General features: G+C 40.7%; 1 protein-coding gene across 1 annotated transcript in view; it reads left to right on the top strand.

The window, feature by feature from the left end:
• lamc1 (laminin, gamma 1) overlaps positions 1–17,703 on the top strand; it is a 295,283-nt gene that overhangs the window by 246,842 nt on the left and 30,738 nt on the right. The window contains exons 13-18 of the mRNA XM_060830312.1: positions 255–443; positions 8,129–8,374; positions 9,212–9,365; positions 12,016–12,158; positions 12,264–12,442; positions 16,525–16,681. Of these exons, the coding sequence (XP_060686295.1) occupies positions 255–443; positions 8,129–8,374; positions 9,212–9,365; positions 12,016–12,158; positions 12,264–12,442; positions 16,525–16,681 (1,068 nt within the window). The remainder of the gene's footprint in view (positions 1–254; positions 444–8,128; positions 8,375–9,211; positions 9,366–12,015; positions 12,159–12,263; positions 12,443–16,524; positions 16,682–17,703) is intronic.

Below are 17,703 nucleotides of genomic sequence, written 5' to 3' on the forward strand. Positions count from 1 at the left end.
CCACAGTTGTTTGAAAATTCACAGGAAAATTTCAGGTCACCGTCAAATAAGTGTGGCATTAGACTTCCACTTGTAAGGTAGGTATTTTATAGATACCAAGGAATTCTCTGCAGTCTTGCTCATAATCCAAAGGAGCAGTGCACACTTGTGTATCGTTATAGAAAGTGAAGTGTTAGCAATTTGAGCATTTTAATTTTTGGAAAGTTTTTGATATATGGATAATAAACTACTTTAACTCCCTTGTCAATCTATAGGTGAATGTTACTGCAGAGACAACACAGCAGGATCAAACTGTGAGCGGTGTAAGGATGGTTACTATGGTGATCCTACAGTTGGTAGCTCAGAGGACTGTCGTCCGTGTCCTTGTCCAACTGGTTCAAGCTGTGCTATGGTGCCAAAAACCAGGGATATAGTGTGTACTAACTGCCCTAAAGGAACTACTGGTGAGATCCTCAAAGATTGAAAAGCATATTTTAATCAGTGCAAGCTTTCTGGTATGTATGAGAGTGGTAGTTCTGTGTCAAGGAATACAACATAAGAATATGCAATCAAGAACAGATATGCGAAGACAGATGCCACCTGTCAACTCTTCCCCGTATCCATCAGACAACTTCGAAATTTCTGTTGGGAAAATTGAAGACACTGTTTTGGGTCTCCACATCAAATGCTGACAACATTCTGAAATAAAATCAGTCTGTCTGAAATCTTGGTATTGCATTTCATCTTGAGATGAGCTTCAGACCTCTCATCACCTCATAATTAAGACTATCTACTTCCACCTCTGCACATTGCTCAACTTCACCCCTGTCTCAGCTCACATGCCACTAAACCCTCATTCATACCTTTTTGTTTCTTCTGGACTCAACAGGTCTGTTTGATCTCCCACATTCTACTCTGTTATGTTGAGATCATCAAAATTTTTGCCAAAACTTAACTTGCAGCAGACCTAACAGGGAAGGCAGGTGAACCCTGGGCTTCGGTAGGAACTTGGGACTGGGATATCATAGCAATTACAGAGACGTGATTCAGGGATGGACAGGACTGGCAGCTTCATGTTTCAGGATATAAATGCAATTAGGAATGTCAAACTGGGGGCAAGTGGGGGGAAGGGGGGTTGGGGGAGGCATTTTTAATAAGGGATAGCTTTACGGCTGTACTTATAGGATATTCCTGGGAATATGACCAGGGAAGTATTTGGGTTATTTGATTCCCTTACTGGGATTGTATTATAAACCTGGAGAAAGTGAGGACTGCAGATGGTGGATTCATAGGCAAAACATGTGGAGCTAGAAAAGCACAGCAGGTCAGGCAGCATTTGAGGAGCAGGAGAGTCGATGTTTCAGGTATAAGTCCTTCAGGAATGTGGAGGGGGGACGAGGGCTGAGAGATAAATGGAAGGGGATGTGGGGCTGGGCGGAAGGTAGCTTGGAGGGAAATAGGTAGATGCAGGTGGCGGGTGGGGTGATGGTGATAGTTTGGAACAGAGGGTGGAGCCAACAGGTAGGACAGTTCTAGAGGGCTGTGCTGGGTTGGAGGAGAGATGAGGAAACTAGTGAAATGACATTGATGCTATGTGGTTGGAAGGTCCCAAGGCGGAAGATGAGGCTTTCTTACTCCAGGCGTTGCATGGCGAAGAATTAGCGGTGGAGGAGACCCAAGACTTGCATTTATTTGGCAGAGTGGGAGGGGAAGTTGAAGTGGTCAGCCATAGGGTTGTTTGGTGCGTGTGTCCCGGAGATGTTCTTGGAAATGTTCCGCGAGTTGGCATCCTGTCTCCCCAATATAGAGGAGACCACATCGAGAGCAACGAACGCAGTAAATGAGGTGCTTGGATGTGCAAGATAATCTCTACCGGATGTGAAAGGATCCTTTGGGACTTTGGATTGAGGTGAGGGGGGGTGGGGGGGGGCACAGTATGGGCGAGGGTTTTACACCTCTTGCGATGGCAAGGGAAGGTGCCAGGAGTGGAGAGTGGGTTGGTGGGGGTGTGGACTTAACAAGGGGGTCATGGAGAGAATGGTCTCTATGGAAAGCTGTTAGGGGTGAGGATGGAAATTTATCTCTGGCGGTGGGTCTGACTGTAGATGGCGGAAATGGCAGATGATGCGCTGTTTCCAGAAATTGGTGTGGGATGGTTGGTGAGAACTGGGAGGGGTGGGGGGGGGGGGGGGGGCGGGGGGTGGTATCCTTGTTGCATTTGGAGGGATGGGGTTCAAGAGCAGAGGTGTGAGATGTGGAGGAGAGGAGATGAGCTGGAGAGCATTTTTGACCACATGGAAGAGGAAATTGTGCTCCTTGAAATAGGAGGCCATGTGGGATGTCCTAGAGTGGAATTGTTACTCCTGGGAGCAGATACAGCGAATTTGGAGGAATTGAGAGTAAGGGATAGTGATCTCACTGGAAAGGTGAGTAGGAGGAGGTGTGGTCCAGGTAACTCTGGGAGCCGGTTGGTTTGAAGTAATGTCTGTGTTGAGTCGGTTGCCAGAAATGGAGATGGAGAGGTCCAGGAGGGAAGGGAGGTGTCCAAGATGGTCCAGGTGAACTTGAGGTCAGGATAAAAGATGTTCATGAAGTTGATGAATTGCTCAACCTCATCGTGGGAGTATGAGGGGCTCCGATACAGTCATTGATATAGCAGAGGAAAGTAGATTAAACTTAGCACCTTAAACCTTGACACTGCCCTGTTCCCCTTGGTCCAGGAACTCCCCACATACATTTGGTACGCATCCCACATCTTCCACCTCCTCCATGACTTTCATTTTCCAGGCCCACAATGCCTCATCTTCATGGATATTCAGTCCCTGTAAACTTCTATCCGCCATAGCGAAGGCCTCCTAGCCCTTTGTTTCTTGGTGTCCTGCTGAACTAAATGGTGCTCCTCAACTGACCCACTCATTCAATTGGCTAAACTGGTGTCACTCTTAACAACTTCTGCTTGAAATCCTCCCACTTCCTTCAGACCAAAAGGATTGCCATGGGCACCCACATGGCCCCAGTTATGCCTGCCTCTACATCAGATACATGGAACAGTCCATCTTCCGCAGTTATACTGGTGCCTTTCCTCGCCTCTTCCTTCACTACATCAATGACTGTATCAGCACCACTTCGTGCTCCCGCGAGGAGGTTGAACAGTTCATCAACTTCACAAATGCCTTCCACTCTGACATCAAGTTCACCTGGACCGTCTCAGACACTTCCCTCCCCTTCCTGGATCTCTCCATCTCCATTTCAGGCAATCAACTCAACACAGGCATCTACTTTAAACCCACCAATTTCCACAGCTACCTGGACTACCACCTCCTACTCCCCCCTCCTGTAAAAATGCTATCACTTAATCCCAATTCCTCCACCTCCGCCATATCTGTTCCTGGGAGGAGCAATTCCTCTACAGGGCATCCCAGATGGTCTCCTACTTCAAGGACTGCAATTTCCCCTCCCATGTGGTCAACAATGCCTTCCGCTGCATTTCTTCCACTTCCCTCATCTCTGCCCTTGAACCCCATCCCTGCAACTGCAACAAGGATAGAATGCTCTCCTACCAATCCTTACCTTCCATCCCATCAATCTTCAGATATAGCACATTATCCTCTGCCACCTACAGTTGGTCCCCACCACCACAGATATATTTCCCTGCCCTGCCCTCCCCTCCCCTTCCCTATCAGCATTCCACAAAGACCATTCCCTCTGTGACTCCCTTGTTAGGTCCACATACCCCACAAACCCACCCCCCCACTCCCAGCATCTCTCTTGCCACTACAGCAGGCATATAATCTGCGCCTACACCTCCATCCTCACCTCCATCCAAGGCCCCAAAGGATCCTTCCACATCCAGCAGAGATTATCCTACACATCCAAATATCTCATCCACTGGTGGTCTCTACATTGGGGAGACAAACGGCAACTCGCAGAATATTTCAGAGAATACCTCTGGGACACACATACTGAACAACCCCACTGCGCTGTGGCCAACTACTTCAGCTCCCTCTCCCACTCCAAGTCCATGCATGTCCTGGGTGTCTTTCACCTTCAAATCCTAGCCACGTGATGCCTAAAGGAAGAATGCTTCATCTTCACTCTTGGGACCCTCCAATCACATGGCATCAACATCATTTTCACCAGTTTCCTCATCTTCACAACCCCCCCCCCCCCCCCCCCCCAAACCCCTCTTCCTCCCAGATCGAACCCTCCAACTTGGCATGGCCCTCTTGAACTGTCCCACCTGTACATCTTCCTTCTGACCTATCACCATCACGCATCACTGCATCTACTTATTGCCTTCCAAGCTATCTACCCCCTCAGACCCACAACCCCCCTCCTCTTTACCTCTAGACTCCTTTCTGCCCATCTCTGCTTCCCCCATTCCTGATGAAGGGCTTATGCCCAAAATGTTAACTCTATTGCTCCTTGGATGCTGCCTGATGTGTTGTGATTTACCAGTGCCACACTTTTTAACCTTGTATTGTGCGCCCCTGAATAGTCAGCAGGAAATTGAGAAACAAATTTGTAAGGCGATCTCAGAATAATAGGATAGTTATAGTAGGGGATTTTATCTTTCCAAACTTAGTCTAGGACTGCCATAGTATTAAGGGTTTAGATGGAGAGAAATTTGTTAGCTGTGTACAAGAAAATTTTCTGATTCAATATATGTATCCGCCTTCTAGAGAAGGTGCAAAATCTGACCTACTCTTGGGGAAATTAAGCAGAGCAAGAGGTGTCAGTGAGGGAGCACTTTGGAGCCAGCAGCCATAATTTTATTAGTTTTAAATTTGTGTTTGAAAAGGGTAAATCGGATCTAAAATTTCAAGTTCTAAATTGGAGGAAGGGCAATTTTGACAGTTTTAAGCAAGAGCTTGCAAAAGTTGATTGGGGGCAGATGTTCGCAAGTAAAGGGACGGCTGGGAAATGGGAAGCCTTCAAAAATGAGACAACTAGTGCAGAAACAATATATTCCTGTTAGGATGAAAGGCAAGTCTGTAGGTATATGGAATGCTGGATGACTAGAGAAATTGAGATTTTGGTTCAGAAAAAGAAGGAAGCATATGTCAGGAGAGATCGAGTGAATCCTTAGAGTGTAAAGGCAGTAGGAGTATACTTAAGAGGGAAATCCGGGGGTCAAAAAGGGGGCAGGAGTGTGTTTTGGCAAATAGGGTTAAGCAAAATCCAAAGGATTCTACAAATGTATTAAGGCCAAAAGGATAACTAGGGAGAGAATAGAGCCCCTCAAAGATCAGCAAGGCAGTCTTTATGTTGAATGGCAGCATTTGGGGGAGATACTAAACAAGTATTTTGCATCAGTGCTTACTATGGACAAGGATGTGGGAGATATATAATGTGGAGAAATGGATGGTGACATTTTGAAAACTATCCATATTACAGAGGAGGTTGTGCTGGATGTAGTTAAAATTCATAAAGGTGTATAAGTCCTCAAGACCTGATCAGTTGTACCCTAGAACTCTATGGAAAGCTAGGGAAGATTTGCTGGTCCCCCGTTGAGATCTTTCTATCATTGATAGTCACAGGTGAGGTGCAAGAGAACTGGAGGTTGGCTCACGTGGTGCCACTATTTAAGAAAGGTGGTAAGGAAAAACCAGGGAACTATAGACTGATGTGTATCCTGAGGGACAGGATTTACATGTATTTGGAAAGGCAAGGACTGATTAGGGATAGACGACATGGCTTTGTGTTTGGGAAGTCATGTCTCATTAACTTGATTGAGTTTTTGAAGAAGTAACGAAGAAGTAACAAAGAAGCTTGATGAGGGTAGAGCAGTAGGCATATTTATATGGATCTCAGTAAGGCGTTCAACAAGGTAGACTGGTTAGCAAGGTTAGATCAGATGGGATACAAGAAGAACTAGCCATTTGGATACAGAACTAGCTCAAAGGTAGAAACAGAGGGTGGTAGTGGAGGGTTGCCTTTCAGATTGGAGACCTGTGGTCTGTGGTGTGCCACAAGGATCGGTGCTTGGTCCATTACTTTTTGTCATTTATACATGTGAACATAGAAGGTATAGTTAGTGAGTTTGCAGATGACACCAAAATTGGAGGTGTAGTGGGCAGCAAAGAAGGTTACCTCAGAGGGCAACAGGATCATGATCGGATGGACCAGTGGGCTGAGGAGTGGCAGATGGAGTTTAATTTAGATAAATGTGAGGTGCTGTATTTTGGAAAGGCAAATCAGAGCAGGGCTTACCCACTTAATGGTAAGGCCCTGGGGAGTGTTGCTGAACAAAGAGACCTTGGAGTGCAGGTTCATAACTCCTTGAAAGTGGAGTCTCAGGTAGATGGAATAGTGAAGCGGGCATTTGTATGCTTTCCTTTATGGGTCAGAGCATTGAGTATAGGAGTTGGGGCATCATGTTGCAGCTGTACAGGACATATTAGGCCACTTTTGGAGGATTGTGTGCAATTCTGGTCTCCCTTCAATCGGAAGCTTGTTGTAAAACTTAAGGGTTCAGAAAAGATTTACAAGGATGGTGCCAGAGTTGGAGGATTTGAGCAATAGGGAGAGGTTGAATCGGCTGGGGCTGTTTCCACCTGGAGCATCAGAGGTTGAGGGGTGACCTAATAGAGGTTCATAATAAAAACATGAAGAGCATGGATAGGATAAATAGACAAAGTCTTTTCCCTGGGGTCGGGGAGTCCAAAAATAGAGGGCATAGGTTTAGGGTGAGAGGGGAGACATATAAAAGGGATCTGAAGGGCAACGTTTTCACAAAAAGGGTGGTGTGTGAAGGCTGATCCAATTGCAGTATTTGAAAGGCATTTGGATGGGTATATGAATAGAAAGGGTTTAGAGGGGTAGGGGCTGGCAAATGGGACTCCATTAGGTTAGGATATCTGGTCGCCATGGATGTGTTGGATCAAAGGGTATGTTTCCATGCTGTACATCTCTATGACTGTATGCAGGAAGTCAGGTGTTCCAGTCATTCCTACGCTTGCTGACCTATATTGATTCCCTGTCACAGCAGCTTCATTTTTAACTCTCATGGTTGTTTCCAAAACCTTCCATGGTCGTGTCCCTGTGTATAACCTCCAACATTACAAGATATCTGTGCATTCTCAGTTGTAATTCCATTCCACTGGGGGCCAAGCCTTCAGCTACCTGGGCTCTGAGGCCTTGCAATCATACCTACACCATTTTAGCTCACTCTCCTCCTTTGAAGACATCCCTCAAAATCCATCTTTTTGACCAGTCTTTTTGTCACCTATCCTAATATCAGAATCCACTTGAGAACCTATTGGCGCTTCCTCTTCATAGTGTTACATGTTGAATGCCTTGACAAAATATCCTAATGAGTGCAAGTCAAAAACCTTTGACAAAATGTCTATTTTCAGTAATAATCAAGTACTATGTCACCAAACTATTACCCTAATTCATTTAATTTATTACTAAGCAATTGAGCTGTTTCTGATTTAGGGGCAGTACATGGTTGAAGACCCAATAACTGAAACCAAAGGTCTTTCTGTTGCTCTCGCTGGCAGTAGAAATTATGACTTTCATAACTTGAAACATTAAATATAGTTGACTGGAATGCTGTCTCAATTACAAATTTTACTAGTGATTGATCGAGATGGTTAACATCAGTGAGTAGCTAGCACAAGAGCTCCTGTCAGTTTTTCACAGAAAAGTTTTGAATCCTCAGAAAAGAGAGACTACCACAGACTTTTGCACTGTCTCCTAAAAAAAACCTCAGCAAAAATTCTGGTTTTGGTTACAGAACTTTGAAAGTGTTACAGCATGGTTCAACTGGAGGGATTTATTTATTTTTACCTCCTGATGTCATGTTTAACCGTACTTAAATGCTTGCTAAAAGTAATTGCTTTCCGTTTAAATGGCATTTCTTAAGACAAAGTTTCACATTAAGTTTCTTGGTTAGAATTCAAAAGTTTAGCACCACTAGTTAAGCACTGTATTTTGTTGCTGTATTTTAACTTGGAGTGATTATTAATTATAAGTATGCAAGAATTCCTCTAGCCTTGATGCCTTTTGCATTTTACATTAGCTTTGAAAGAAATGTTTTGTCACTCAAATCGTCATTATAATTTTGGAAATTCTGGTCAAAAATAGGATTGTTTGTTTTAGTGAACTTTGTCATCAATAATAAATTTTTTTTCATTTCAAACAGGTAAAAGGTGTGAACTGTGTGATGATGGGTACTATGGTGACCCTTTAGGAAGCGAGGGGCCTGTGAGACCATGTAAACCATGTCATTGCAGTGACAACATTGATCCAAATGCTGTTGGGAACTGTAATCGGCTGACAGGAGAGTGTTTAAAGTGCATCCACAACACTGATGGATTCTACTGTGACAAATGTAAAGATGGATTTTATGGAAATGCATTAAACCCAATTCCATCTGATAAATGTAAAGGTAAGCTTCATATTTAGAGCTGAAAATGTGTTGCTGGAAAAGCGCAGTAGGTCAGGCAGCATCCAAGGAACAGGAAATTCGACTTTTCGGGCATAAGCCCTTCATCAGGATGAAGGGCTTATGCCCGAAACGTCAAACTTCCTGTTCCTTGGATGCTGCCTGACCTGCTTCACCTTTCCAGCAATACATTTTCAGCTCTGATCTCCAACATCTGCAGACCTCACTTTCTCCTCTAAGCTTCATATTTAACTCTGTTCATGAAATGCTTTTAAAATATCTAATCATTTTTTAAAAGTACATATTAGTATTAACTCCAATGAAAATTAATATATTTCAAATCTCTGACTGTAAGATTTAAAGTGGTTTGAATTGATTTAGTATCTTGAAATGCAATGTATAAAACAATGTGCTGTATGGAGCAAAGCTGGTGAATTACCAATTCTTCTGCTACGTCCACTCCAACAAATATTTCCACTATGTACCTTCTCCACAACTGTCTTCAGTACTAATTTATCCTTGACTGATAGAAATTTCATGGCTAAATAAAAAATTTTCTTTTTATGCAACAAAATCTCTTGGTATTGCAGTATTTCCTTTAATCATTGTATTTTTAGGGGGCAGTATATTTATACATTGAAATAATACAGCTCTCTCCCAGTGACTGACTGTAGGTGCCTTACTTGCATTCCTTACTGAATAATGTTATGAGAGGAAAAAACACAAATGATATTCCTGCTCTTTCCTGCCGACTCTCGCATCTCTTCCTTCCTGCTTGCCTTACTAAAGAACATTCTCTTAAAAACAAAGGATCTAATTCCCATATTGTTTTCATTACAGCTTGTAACTGTTCTCGATATGGCACAGTGGATCAGCAAAGGAACTGCAACCAAGTCACTGGTCTATGCGAGTGCTTAGTTCATGTTGTGGGCAGGGACTGTAGTCAGTGTGAGCCAGGCTACTACAATCTTCTTAGTGGCCAGGGCTGTCAGAGGTAAGTTGAATGGAGGAATTTGAGTAGATTGATTTTCTTTTGATGGGCAACAACTTGTCACTTCACTTCAGTGAGAAATTGAAGCAACAAAAGTCTTCTGACCACTAATGGATTGTTGGGGGGGGGGGGGTGCTATCTGCCTTGTGAAAGCACATGAAAGAGACTTCTTCTCAAAGTGTGAAGTAAATTTTTCACACATTTTAGGCATACGGCTCCCACCTTTTGCATAAATACTCGCTATTTACTTTGTTTATATAAGAAAATACAATTGGGATAAAGTTGCAGCAAAGTTGAACACTGGGGGGAAAATGACCCTTTGTATACACTATTGAAGCTTATTTTCTTTTTCTACTTATGGGATGATGAAGAAATATTTGAACAGTGTTTGTATATAGAGTTGGAAAACACACAAAAATAATTAAGGAATATGAATTGCATTGAGGGACCCTAGTTTCGTGTGAAAACTAACAGAATCAGCGGAAGTTACTGGCACCACTGCTGCTGACTATGCTCCCAAGTGCCTGTTGCTTTGTTCCTTTCTTTCTATACAAATCGTGTTGTGAGCAAAATTTCCAAAGTCCTGTGATTAGAATAATCTTTAACAAAATTACTACTAGAAACATAAGATAACATTGGTGCAATCTGCATATGTGAAGATGGCAGTCTTCAAAGTACAGAAGCCATGATTTGTGTGAGAGTGACAAGTAACAAGGAAGTGCTAGTAACAGACAGTGAAACCAGGCTAGTGTTTTCCTTTTTAAACAGAACGGTTTGGTACTATGAGCAACCACTGCTAAGATCTGCAATTTTCAGGTTGAATATGAAACGCTCTCAATATAACATTCCTTCTACCTTGTGAAACCCGAAGCTCCAGTTTTGCCGTCCTGCTTGAATTCTTGGCTCAGTAATGGCAATGCAGCAGTATTATTCAGCATTGGAAACTAATATTCAGCATTGGAAGAGTTTTATTCTAAATTAGTAAATTGACATCAGTTAGCTACTGTGATTTAGAACAGCTTTAGATTCGAAACATCAAATGTGATTGCAGCATTTTAGCAACAACCCTATATTATAGCCACACGTCACTTTGATCTTACTACCGTGCTTAGTCAGGAAGCTATAAGAGACCTTAATTTATTATTTTACCAGATTTCTCTGATTAATTGCTAAAGATCTGAATGATACATGTGGGGGAAAAAGCACTTTTTTGTTTCCTTTAATGAGAAATTATGCTGTTTAACTATAGATTCACCACTGCGGTCGTTAACATATAATTAAGATCAATCTTTATAAAGTCATGTAAATGGCTGCTTCAAGACTAAGAATATTGGCCCAATTTTTGCCTTGTGGAAAAAAAAGGTTGAAGCTCTTAGCACACACTTTTTATTGAGTAAATCGGACTGCTGACTCTGCACAGTAGAGCATAGAAATCTGCAAATTGTTGTTTACTTAGTCTGACTCTTCCCTGAGCTGCATTATGCTGGTACATTCCATGAGGCATGGCATTATAAACCATGTAAAAGAGCAAGGCTGAGGTACTTGCTCCTGGCTTACATACTAAGGGCATCCAGAAAGATTTAGGACTGAGATATTTGGATGTAGATGAATTTTTAAATATTTTACATTTTTTATGGACAATTGTGGATTCTCATTACTTCAATGTAACTTATTGTTTGAGGTTTTATAAAGAAAATAATTTTCTTTTGACTTTATTTTCTCCCAATCTCAATCTTATTTCTGTGCCTTTTGCTTTGCTTGCTATACATTATTTTACAATTAAATATTCTAATTTCTACTTCCTGGTTTGCAGTAACCCTTTCTCAGATCCTTCAGTCTGGCTGTAGAGCTATACTTTTGTTGGTTCAGCATCCTCATGTCACAGATGTTCTATTGAAATTGACACATTTGGATCAGGCACACAATGAGAAGTCTCTACTGTAAATCTTGCAAGAACTCTGAGCAGCTGTAATGAATAGTGCATGCTTTTTGTTTGGTGCGGATTGAACTACCTGAATTGACAATTTCTTTAATCCATTGCTATATATTAAAATAACTTATTAAATCATACAATCTTGAACTTGGTAACATCTAATTCAGAAGCACCGTGTTAATGCAACATGTCTATAATTCCCAAAACACTAGTTAATAATCCTGAATGTAAGTTTTGCATTGGCCACCCTTGTTCCAATGTTTTCTTTGTCACCCATTAACTTCAATAGGTTTATTTAGTAACTCATTTGTGACTATATTTAGTGTATTTTGTTAAACAGCTCATGTGAGGTAATGCTATCTGTTATCTCTTTAGTATGTATTCTACTTGCATCACAGATTGGCTACAAGAATTAATTTTAACCTTGATTATGTGGCTGCAAAGTGGGTCTCACATGACTGCACAAAATATTTCTCCCAGTCTTATTCTGCACTCTCTGGTTGTGAGTGTGCCGTAAACTCCAAGATATATAAAATATTTGACAGAGGTGATAACTTCTCATATAATGTTTGCATAATCTTACCTAACCTTTTATAGTAGATAACAGGACCTGGATTAACTAGTTAACTACTGAACTGTAAAATTAAAAGGTTAACATTATTCTTCAGAGCAGAGCATGAAGGGTTTCATTGATTGACTTCACTGATTGCTTGTTCACAGATGTGACTGTAACCCCATTGGTTCCATTAATGGTCAGTGCGATGCCCGGAATGGACAATGTGAATGTCAGCCTGGTGTTGTTGGTCGGCAGTGTGATACGTGTGAACTGTATCACTTTGGATTTGGCCAGGATGGATGCAAACGTAAGTGAACTGTTTTTTTTTAAATAACTTGCAGAAAAACCTCTCAAATATTGTTCTCATTATTTCTAAAAATCAAGTGTGTAATTAGTTTATCTGTTTCTGCAGCCTGTGATTGCGACCGTGAAGGCTCTCTATCTCTGCAGTGCAAGGAATATGGAAAGTGTGACTGTAAGGAAGGATTTGTGGGCACGCACTGTGATCAATGCGAAGAAAACTATTTCTACAATCGGACAAGACCTGGCTGCCAGGAGTGTCCAACATGCTACAGGCTGGTGAAAGATAAGGTAGGAAATACTACAACATTTGGCAGTTGTATTATTAGTGTTTCATGTGATCTTTCTGATGGTGGGGCAATCCAAAAGGAACAATTTATGAATGTTAGGTGAGAGTTAGATCATGTTCCCTCTAAGCAGTGCTTGAACTCTTAATTTGCATATGAAGGAGCAACTTCTGCAAAATAGCAGATGACAGCCAGACCTTAGTCCTTTGAAAGATTGGATAGAAGAGAACATATTCTAGATGTTTTCTTCATTTGAAATCAACTTAGTGTTCCTCTTTGCTTCCTTTCTCCTTTAATATTCTTTACAAGCAAGTATTGCAAGTTCCCTTGAAATGAATTCAGAATTTCCATTTCAAAAATAGATTGTGACAGACTTCCAAACTTCAGCCACTCACTGTTAAATTCGTGACTTTATTTTCTGAACCTCTTAAATTTACATCCTGTTATTACTGTTTGGCCTACCTATGGAAATAATTATTATAATTTGCCTTTACCTTATCTCTTAACTTTTGGCAATCTTAATCAGGTCATCCTGTTTGGCTCAGATTGTCTTACAGTCAGATGTGGAACAACAACACTCATCCTTAACAGTTACAAAAGCCAGTATACAAAGAGCTAATGATCTGTGACATTGGTTTTCCTCTTTCCAAGTGTCAGTTTAAATCTGAATGCACGTCAAGGGGGTGTCTTGATTTGCAGCAACAATGGTGTCAGCAAGCGGGTTAAAAAAATAAAAATTGAAATCAGAAAGTTAATAGTATTTAATGGAGTTTCAAGTTGATATCTGAAAATCTAAATTGATTTAAATAATTATAATAGTACTTAGAAGGTAAAACAAGCATTGAATCCTAAAACAAACCATTAAAAATTATTCCTAATTTTTATATTCCACAGATTTAAAGGTGCTTCACAGTGTGGGTAGTTACAGTAGTAACTGTGAAGCTGGAATGCCTTTTAAAATCTCAGTAATATCTCTTTGACGATGTATTTTCAAGGAATTTTACAGCAAAATTAATTACTTGAAAGTGCAAGTTTTTGTCAATTGCTTTGATTTTCCATTTGATTGCACTTTGGAGTAATTCAAAAGTACACCCATTGGAAGTGTAGGATTACTGATGACAGCTTTTGAATATCAGTTTTTTTTTATGGTGGTGAATTCGAGGTTCCTGTTAGATTAATGGAGTAGTGAGGTCAAACACTGATACTTTGGTCATCATGATGTGGAGGTGCCAGTGTTGAACTGGGATGGACAAAGTTAACAATCACACAACACCAGGTTATAATCCAACAGGTTTATTTGGAAATAGAAGCTTTTTGGAGTGCTGCTCCTTTTGTCAGGTAGCCAGTGGGGCAGGATGACAGGACACAGAATTTATAGTAAAAGATCAAAGTGTCTTACAGGATGCGATTTATTGAAACAAACAGATTGCTGTTCAGTCATTAATATTATAATATTATCTTTTCAACATGAGAAAAGCCTGGCTTTCTAAATTCATTCTTCAAACTATTGTATTTAAACATTTTTTCGTGAAAGGGAAATCATGTTTGACTAATTTATTGAAGTTATAAGAGGAAGCATCAACCCCTTTGATAAAGGGGAACCAGTGGATCTGTTGTATATAGCTTTCCAGAACCCAGTTAGCAAAGTTCTACATCAAAAATTATTACATTAAATAAGAGCTTATCATGTAAAGGATAACCTAATTGCATGGATAGTGGATTGGTTGGCTAATGGATCCTATCAGCTGTGGTTTTATTGAATGGTAGAGCTGGCTAGAGGCAACAAATAATCTACTTCTAGTTACTGATTTATATGTTCAACTCTGCTAACATGGCATATAAACCAATATTTTATAGGTGCTATCAGTTCTGAGGAAGGGTCACTCAAGCGAAACGTTAACTCTGATTCCTCTGCACAGATACTGTCAGACCTGCTGAGTTTTTTCAGCAATTTGTTTTTGTTTCTACTAACATCCCAGCAGCTAGAAATCAAAATGACCAATTTGCTGAATTACCCCAAAATCAAGGAAAAAAATTAACAGCCAGCAAGAACTGAATGAATTAACTACTTCACTTGCATAGATTTTATTTCAGTGTGATTTGGAATCAACACTGTTAGTTGTGAATGAACAGGTAAATGAAACTTCGCATTTTAAAAAAATATCATTAAATAGTCAAAGTTACAAAGATATATGTCTTGCACGACCTCAGATGCCCAAATCATTCCTTGTACACAAGTGATAGTCTACAACTATGTGATTCTGCAGTGTGTTCTTTTAATGTGTGGCAGGTCAAGTCTTTCCAACAATAGCTTTCACTTTCAAGTTTCACTGAAATAATTCTGGTCAGCCAAGCATATTTGTAAGAACTATCTTTCCTTTGGTCACTACAGTTCTGATGGTATAACTTTCTTGAGTTCCTTTTCACCCAACCAATTAACCAGTAAGATCCAATTTCATAATTTGGCAATTTCTGAGAAAATATTACTAACCTATTCACAGCTTTGTAGATTTTAGACCATTTAAGTCAGCAAGCACAGTACCTCCAGATGCTCCTGTTCCTTTTTCTTCAAAACAGATCTCCCCTGAAAAGAGCTTTGGTTCTTCACTTTAGAACAGTTTGCCTAGTTGGCTTTCTGCTTGTTGGTGCTTTCTCCTTGTTTGCTTTCGTCCATTGATTTCATCCTTCAACTCATTCATGCCCTCCATCCTCTGGTTTTAACTTACTTCCTATCCATTTGGAGCCTGGGTTAGACCTGTATTTCTTGCTATCCAAGAAAATTATAATTTCAACAATTGTAAAAGGTATCAACCTGTTAAACATCCCTTTCAAACATTCCAAAAACTGGTTGCTGGTTCCACAGATATTTTAAATGTTAGAGCGCAAATGTTCTTTACTACTTCCAAATCAAAGGTCATCACATAAATTCAGGAGAAAATTATTTACAAACTCTGTCATCAAAACATAGAACTTGTGACCAGATGAATTACTTGAGCTAAGCAGCATAGGTCCATTTAAGCAATGCAGGTCACTCCACTATAACGCACATTTCATCAGCGTGAACTGGCTGTAATACAATTGGAGTGGTGCATGTTGTTTGGATAACACAAACTTTCTACTGAATGGGTATAGCGATTTTTTTTCTCTCTACTGCCAATCTTCCACAGCGCGCTTTTCTACAGCAGTTTTCCATAGGTTGAAGTTGTAGTGGAATATGACCTGTCAAATTATAGCAGATGACCTGTAGATAAGTACGTAAGCAAGAAAGATTTCAAGCAATTGTTTTAGGTTTGGATGAAGTAGAATAGTTGGCAGCTTATGCTATAGACCAGCTGGGCTGAGTGGCATGGTTTGGTGCTGGAAATCTGCAGTATGGGTTGACAGGAGGCTGTTGGGTCCTGGGAGGACAAGGTAGTGTCAGGTTAGCTTCCAGGAGAGTTGTGGCTCAGTGTGAGAGTGGCAGTTTTGGGGGTAACTTTAATAAATAATCAAACTCTTGGGTAGGTTTTTAATAGTGTGGTTTTCCTGGGTAGCTACTTGGTTTACCAGTGGAACGCTCCAAATTCTCTGATATAGATGGATACTTTTGGAGGTTTTCAGGGGATTCCTTAGGGTCCCCATGCTCAGCTTACAGTTGCTCTGCAGAAATGACCATCAGGCCATCAGAACATACAGACACCATAGATATAAAGTATCATTAAATACTCTTGCCAGTATGTAGTAACAAGAATACTCACATAGACTAATACTTAGATGTCTAATTATTTACTGAAGTAGCTGGTTGAATGAGAAGTGAGGAACTGTGTTTTACAAAACAAATAAGCTTCTTCTCGGGAAAGTATAACTTTGAGTAACTGATTACACCTTAAATAACAATGTCAAAGCCAAGGGCATGCATTGCTTTTCATTATTGCACCTGGATGTACAATGTTTGGTTACATTTGTCAAAATGAGTTGATTTTGGTCATGCTAATTTATCTTTTTTGATGAACTGAGCAGCTGTGTGTCAGTAGATAAGATTGCTCGAGCTGCAGTTGATCTAATTGGTTTCCTGCTGATATCTTTTAACCTGTGCCATATGCTCAGGTAACTGAACATAGACAGAAGCTTAAGGACTTGGAAGATTTAATTGCAAATCTTGGAACAAGCCAGGACACAGTGAGTGACAAGGCTTTTGAAGAAAGACTCAAAGAAGCTGAAAGAACCATTATGAACTTGCTGAGGGATGCTGAAAACATGAGAGGTATATGTTGTAATTGACATGTTGGACTTAACATTCATGAAGTCTTTTAAAAATTCCATCTATCATCATGGTACATTAAATTTATTACAGTTTTCTTAATTGAAGTCATTATTTGGTGGTGCAGAATTTGAAAATTGTTGAAAAGAGATGATGCTGATGAAGCTTTACGTTGTGCACTTAAAAATGCGAAATTTCAAATGCTGTCAATGACTCATACAAGAAAGGGCTAATTAGTTCATTGTTCTAATTGATTGAGGCATTGCATTGGAAAAAGCAGTGGGGAACTGAAGGCTCCCCAGAGGCCCAAGTAATCCAGAAACATAGAAGGCTTGAATATAGTTCCATTAGTGTGCAGAGAACAGATGTCTATATATGAAGCATTGAGAGAATTTGATAATCTTCAACAGTTTGTTACTGTAACTATTAGCTCGCCCAGGATTGTTCAGCTCAGGCTCTCCATGCACTATCCATTGTCTTACCACCACCACCCCACCCTCAAACTCTTTCCCCTTCCTTCTCCCCCGCTCTCTGTCTTGCACTTCCCTTTCACCACCATTTGCCCACTTGAGCTGACACACCAGTACTTCTGTGTTGAGCTCAATCTGGAAAAGCACTGAGTAAGTACATAGTCTGTGCTCTGGGTGGGTGGCTTCCATGTCCATTACCACAGCTGGCTGATCCTAAAGGACACAATGTGGATCTGTGGCAGGTGGTGAGGGAACCAACAAGAGAGTAAAATCTACTTGAACCCATCCTCACCAATCTACTTGTTGCAGATGCATCCATCCATGAGAGCATTAGTTGGATTCATCACCATACAGTCCCTCTGGAGATAAAGCCTGAAGTATATTGTCAGATGCAGGATGTATTCATATGAAATGATTTATTCTGTGCAAACAAAAGCAAAGTGTTTGAGCATTGTGCCTTTTTAGGATTATTTGGGTGCTCAGCAAGGCTATAGTCCCCTGTTGCTTTCTCCATGGCAATGCCTTAAACAATCAGAGTTCAAGTGCCAGCCACTC

The sequence above is a fragment of the Hemiscyllium ocellatum genome, chromosome 9 (assembly GCF_020745735.1).
Source record: "Hemiscyllium ocellatum isolate sHemOce1 chromosome 9, sHemOce1.pat.X.cur, whole genome shotgun sequence".
Taxonomy (NCBI): Eukaryota; Metazoa; Chordata; class Chondrichthyes; order Orectolobiformes; family Hemiscylliidae; genus Hemiscyllium; species Hemiscyllium ocellatum.